Consider the following 6498-nt stretch of genomic DNA (forward strand, 5'->3'; position numbering starts at 1 on the left):
AGTCCATACTTAATTGTATGAATTGTTCATAGAAAATCCATGATAGTATATCACATAGTCGATACTCGATCATACGAATTCTTCATAGTCGATGATGGTATTTGGACATAGAAAAATTACTCTTATCCAAGTTTTATCCTAATATAAACCGCTTCTCATATGGTGATAGAGACATGTGCAATAAATGGAAGCTCCTTCACTATGCCAAACTAATATGTGTACTTAATAATAAGGTGACAAAGACATAACTGCTTCTGTAACATGTGCCGACTGCAATTAGTAATTAGGATTTATTATATACTTTTATTTTTTAAAAAGTCTCAAATATAAAATCTTACTTAAAAGATCTAATGCCACTCAAACTTAAGACTTCTTTATATACTTTTGTTTTTCAAAACTCACAGAACGAGAATTGCCACCATAATTACCTCATTTAATAAGGCCATCTCAATCTCTCCCAATCCATCCCTTTTCCCTCGTAAACCTCCTCTAAAAGCAAAATAAACCAACCCCTCAACTACCTTAACCACCACCACCACAATCTCCCTCTCCACTCTTCCCCCCTTTGCACACTATTTCCTCTTTCACTCACTCCTTACCCCCTTCACTTCTCTCAAAATGCAACATCCCCCACTTCTCCATCTCCTTCGTCAATCACCAAAATCCAAACTTTGAACAACTAAATCTTACCCTTTATCCCAAACTAACTAACAAAACAAAATCCAACACCCCCCACTTCTAGTTCTTTCTTCCTCCAAAAACCCCACCTTTCCCCTTCAAACTTTTTTTAAAGAAAAAACCCAAAAATAAAAAGAAACAACCTTTTGTTCTATTTTAGTTCCCATTTTCAATGTTGCAACCTTGGAACAAACCTCGTTCTTCCCCATTCTCATGTTCTTCTTTCAAAGACATTCAAACCCTCTTCTTAGATGAACCCTCCACCACCACCACCAAACCCAAACCCTCCATCTTCCACCGAGTCACACTCGCCAACTCGCTCCTCCGCGCCCGGTCAACTCACCCCAAACTTGCCTCACGCGCCCATGAGGACCCCCCACGCGCCTCCCAACCGCACCCTCCGCCGTCCATTCCCCGCTCGGAGCAACGCGTGGTGCTCTACTTCACGAGCCTGCGCGTGGTCCGCGCCACGTTCGAGGACTGCAAAAAGGTGCGTTCCATCCTGCGCGGGTTCCGCGTCGCGCTGGACGAGCGCGACCTGTCCATGGACTCGGGTTTTCTCTCGGAGCTCCGTCGGGTCACGGGTCGCAAATCCGGGTTGACCCTGCCACGTGTCTTCATTGACGGAAGGTACATTGGTGGGGCCGAGGAGTTGAGGTGGCTGCACGAGAGTGGCGAGCTCAAGAAGCTTCTCGAGGGCTTGCCCGCAGTGGATTCCCACCTCCGCGTGTGCCACGTGTGCGACGATCATAGGTTCGTGCTATGCGGGGAGTGTTCCGGTGCTCGCAAGGTGTACGCGGAGAAAGGTGGGTTCAAGACGTGTGCGGCTTGCAACGAGAGTGGCCTGATCAGGTGCATCTCTTGTACTTGTTGACCATGTGCACCTGTACCTTCTTTTCTCTTTCTCTCTCTCGTGATTCATGATTATCCTTTTCTCGTCCAAGTGTGAGTGAGTGGGGACCCTAAAAAATAATAATAACAATTTTTTTTAAAAACATTTATATGTAGATTTTTTGGGTTATTAAGTTTTATAGTTTTATGGGCTTGTCAGAAATGTGTAGGCCCAAGAGGTCTAGATCAATGGAATGTGAGTTTTCTGCCTCTGAATTGGGATTTTTTTAGCTCACTTAAAGGCCATGTTGGTTGGTTAACTTGTCAATTCTAAGTTAATTACATTCTGTCTTTTTCCTTATGTATATATTATTTGGTTATGTACATTTTTACAAGATATGCTATGTTTTTCCTCAAAAGAAAAATTGTGGTCTTGGCTTTAGTATGTTTTTGGATTGTCATCTTTATTGGTCAAAAGTAAACAATTGATAATCAAATGAGAAATGATTTCGAAGTTCTAACCTAAGTTTGGGTTTAGATAAAGTGTGTATTTGAAATCAACGAGTGTAATGAGGTGGGCTTAGAAACTAAGAATAGGTACTTCAGCATTATATGTACATTAATTAGTACAACAAAAACAGTAAAGACTAAAAAAGAGTGCACCAAAAAATAAAATATGTAGACTAATTGGTTTACTATAAGTTATACTAGATTTATCATTTGACATGATGTGTATCTTTTTATGTATAATGATGACAGATTCTATACCTATTATCCAAACTCTTCACTATTGCGTCAGACCTTAGTGGGTTATGATGTGTGTACTTAGTATGTTATTTCAGTTAACTTATGAAGTATTTAATTAGTTTGTAAATGTATTTAACTAAAATACCGGTATTCTGTAAACAAATTATACAAACAAAGTATACAACCCCTACCATTAGACTGACCCTAGTGGATTGATTTCCATAAACAAATTTATTTTACTATTTATAATATTTTTTAGCATTTAATTTTTTATCTTTGACCTAAATATTTTAATAAAGTTATCACTTGTTTTTAAAGAATAAAGTTCTCATTTATTGGCTTATTTAATATTACATTATTTACTTTAATTATTATATTATTTGTTTTAATTTTAATTAAACTGATATTTAGATAAAAACTAATATTTTTTCCATGAAAGAAAAAGGTTATATAAACGTGTCTTTTTATGTCACATTTTTTTATCAATTAGTTTAATGATAAATTTTATGAATATTTTCAATGCTTATTTGGATAAATGTAAATGGAGAAGAGAGTGAAAAGAAAAAAATTACACAAAAATATTTTTATGATAATTAAAAAATGTTATTTTTTATCTAATATTTTTTCTTAACAAAAATTATTTATAATTTTTTTATATTATTCCAATTTTAGGGGGGACGGGAGCAGTGCGATCTAGGACTCGGGGCTAATGAAATTTATTTAGAAAAATAAATTTAATAAATCAATATGTAAATATATTAATAATAAATATATAAAAAAGTGAAAAAAAAGTTTAAACATATAAAAATAAGATGTAAAAATATTAAAACAAAGAATGCATTTATTTATTTTCACGTAAAAATAATTGAGGGATACCAACACATAAGATTAAAGCGTGCATAACATAAAGTTTTGACACACAAATATGTAACTTTATTAAAATGAGGCAGTGTATTTGTTCACCCTCAATTACATACAAGTCTGCCTTCGGAGGGGAGAAATGTTTTCTAATATGTCTAGTTTTTTACTCTCATACAAATAATAAAAATTAGTATTTTTATTCTATTTTTCTGTTTTTTATTTCCTTTCATTCTATTTCAACAAAAACAAACAAGGGTTAAAGATGGGTATACAGATGATATTATTAACTGGTCTTGTCAGATTCATGTGTATATCTTTCTCTAGCCATTTGATATATTTTTATATGTCTAATTAATATGTAGACTTTTTTTTCCTATGGTTATTAACCTTAGTAGAAGATGTGGTATAGCCATGAATTGAGATTTTAGAGTATAAAAGAAAATTTTAAAAAATTCATTATCATGTTACCAATGCATTAAAGTAAAAAAAAAAAAGCATTAAATCAATTATAATTGTGCCCAAAACAAAATAATTTTATTGCTTCACTAGAATAGTTGTGCATATATCTTGTGTTCATGATATGTACCATCGCATATTTGCATATACGATGAGTTATCATGTAACAAATTGTTAAATAATTTACTGTTTTACTTCTAACTTTTGTCGATCATTTAACATGTGAACTTTTTTGTTTACAAGAACATGTGAATCCATTGACAATGTCTATCAAAACTTAATAATGCTTATAGAATAGATTAATGGAATATATTTTTACATTCTTAATTATTATATCACTTTATCAATAAGGACATTAAGAACATTTTATTACTTTTTTGTACTGAGCATTTGATTACTTTATTTCAGCTTTGTCGTAATGCACGTATATAAACTAGGTAGGTTTTTTTTTTTTTGGTAACAAAACTTGGTAGTTATTAATTTATAATTATCAATTGAAATGTAAAAAAACCATGCCACTTAATTTAAACAAGCATTATGAAACTCATTTATATGTGCGTAATTGGTAAAAATGAATTAGTCATATTAATATTCTAACTGAGTAAATATACCGAGGGAACTCAAGAATTTGACATATCTAACAATAAAAGGCCCAAATCATTCTCACAGTGTGAGTTTCAGCACATGCAATAATACTGCTTCATACATAGAAAGTTCTCAAAGCGTATATTTAAATTAATAATAATTTTTTTCATACGTTCTTTTGGTAACACTACTCCTAATACACAAATTAGATCTTAGCGAGCAATGATTGAGCTAGCCAATTGACCCTAAGACATTAATGGAAAATCCAAGTTCTAAGGAAACATCTTGGAATGAAACTGTGACCTCTCCTTGAGGAAAAGGAAAAAGTGTGCAATTTAGTTTAGGCCTTCAACATTATACCAATACTATCATAAGATGATAACTTATGGCCGAAACCTATGCTATGGATCAATTGTTAGACATAACATGGGTCCATAAACATATTGATGGCTTACTTGAATCATTTGTTCTCTCCCCTTTCCTATATGTATTTAAAAACATGATTCTACTAAAGTCATGGTAAAAAAATGTCAATTGATCAAGGTTTAATATGTGCCATGATTCTTTGTAGATTTGAATGGAGAAAAGAAAATGACTTGTGAAAAAGGATCATCAAGACGACGTTTTTTGTTTAGGAAGATCTTGATATTGGGTGCATAAGAAGGGTGGAAAACATAGTGAAGAAAGTTTATGAAAGCACAACGAACTGACATATATATAATACCTTTTGTACACTTATTATAACAACAAATGACATACATGGGTGAAATGTGTCGTGAGTGAATTTTTTTTTATTCGTAGAAATTGAAAATAGGTACTAAAAAATTTATAATAACTCATTGCATCAGACTTAATCAATTCAGCTGCACTCCTTCCTTCTTGTCAATGAATAAGTGCATAGGTTTAGTTCTTACCAGAATTTGTGTAGGGATCTTTTTTCTCATGAAAAGGTAATATGCGTCATGTATAACTCTTCTCCAAGTCTTGTATACATGCATTCATAATTTAGCCTTTTTGTAGTTGCAATCATTAAACAAGATTTCTTACGGTTTTATTTGCATGTTGAAATTAATTTTCAACCTCAAGCAACATTTTTAGGATATGTTTTGCAATATTCCTCTTGACACCTTTCTTTTTATTCTGTTTTTTTTTTCAACCCATCAATGTTTGTAACTAATTTACCCCCTCTTTATTATCTTTCTACTATACCTACACCAATATCAAAATGAGCAAAGTCACGAGTTGTTTTGCTTAGAATAAAAAAAAGGTCAAACACAAGTTAAACAACATTGTATAACATCATTTGCTATTATTTATTTATTTATTGAATCACTATCGCAACCCAGCTTTCTTGAACCATTATTATTATTATTATTTTCTTAATTCTTGTATTCCCCCCCTCAATTAATATTCTACAAAATTTTGTTTTTAACAATAAGGAAGTACACTTAATTATTCAATATGCTTTAGTTAACAGGGTTTGTTCACACTCAACCTATCAGCATTCTTGATGTTATTTACAGATATTGCTGAAGTTGGAAAAGCCTTTATAATCCTTGGTAGCTTCAATGTTTTGGAGCTTAATGGTGTTCTCCGTGTTTATCTTGCAGTTTTTTTTATAAAAAAAAATTGATGTAATTAAAAAAGTTTCAAGTTATTAAATGTTCTAATCCAGTATTATCTTTAATCTAAATATTCTTATTGTATTATTATGAACTTTATTAATATCATCCCATTTGATTAACACAACCATAACCTCTTCAAAACGTCCATTACGTGCAGAAGTTGTGAATGACATTATCCAAGAAATCACAACACCATGGTCCACATCATATTCAACATTTAACCATGGATGGTCAAGTGAGGGTTGAACAATATGTCTAGATTTTGAAATGGGGGAATAAAATTGTGAATTCAACATTATAGAGGGATTAAAAATAAATTTTAGCCAAAAAAATTTATTACTTTTGTTATGAAACTTTTTATTTCATAATTTTATAACCATTAACCTAAATTAGAAAATCAATTTATTATGAGGGAAATCAAAGAATTGCGCTAAATGTTCGTCGAGATTTTTGTGTAAATAAAAAAAAAAGATTTTTTACTTTAGTGTCTGACCTCAATTTTAAGAAATTAGTGTTTCAATATAGGACTTAACAAATTCCATTATAGGACTTAATAGATAATTTAGGTTCAAGGAATCCGTCCACTAGCGCATGTGTTTAAATATTCTTGGGAAGTTATTAAACAAATTAGTTATTGATCAAGGGCTTAACTTAGTTTAGTGAATAAGATGTGAGTTGTTTATGGTTATAATTTTAATTTAATAGTCAAGGCATG

At 31.9% G+C, this 6498-nt stretch overlaps 1 protein-coding gene across 2 annotated transcripts; it reads left to right on the forward strand.

Annotated features, from left to right (window-relative positions):
- The first annotated feature begins 387 nt into the window (after positions 1 to 387).
- LOC114395354 (uncharacterized protein At5g39865) lies at positions 388 to 5907 on the forward strand. Of its 2 annotated transcripts, none has more exons than XM_028357111.1 (2): positions 388 to 1530; positions 5682 to 5907. In XM_028357111.1, the coding sequence occupies exons 1-2, from the start codon at positions 851 to 853 to the stop codon at positions 5689 to 5691; spliced, it is 690 nt and encodes a 229-aa protein (XP_028212912.1). In that variant the 5' UTR covers positions 388 to 850; the 3' UTR covers positions 5692 to 5907. The 2 variants fall into 2 exon arrangements, with proteins under 2 accessions (XP_028212912.1, XP_028212911.1); XM_028357110.1 differs by lacking the exon at positions 5682 to 5907 and adding an exon at positions 4730 to 5044.
- Positions 5908 to 6498: the final 591 nt, after the last annotated feature.

The sequence above is a fragment of the Glycine soja genome, chromosome 18, assembly GCF_004193775.1.
Source record: "Glycine soja cultivar W05 chromosome 18, ASM419377v2, whole genome shotgun sequence".
Classification (NCBI taxonomy): domain Eukaryota; kingdom Viridiplantae; phylum Streptophyta; class Magnoliopsida; order Fabales; family Fabaceae; genus Glycine; species Glycine soja.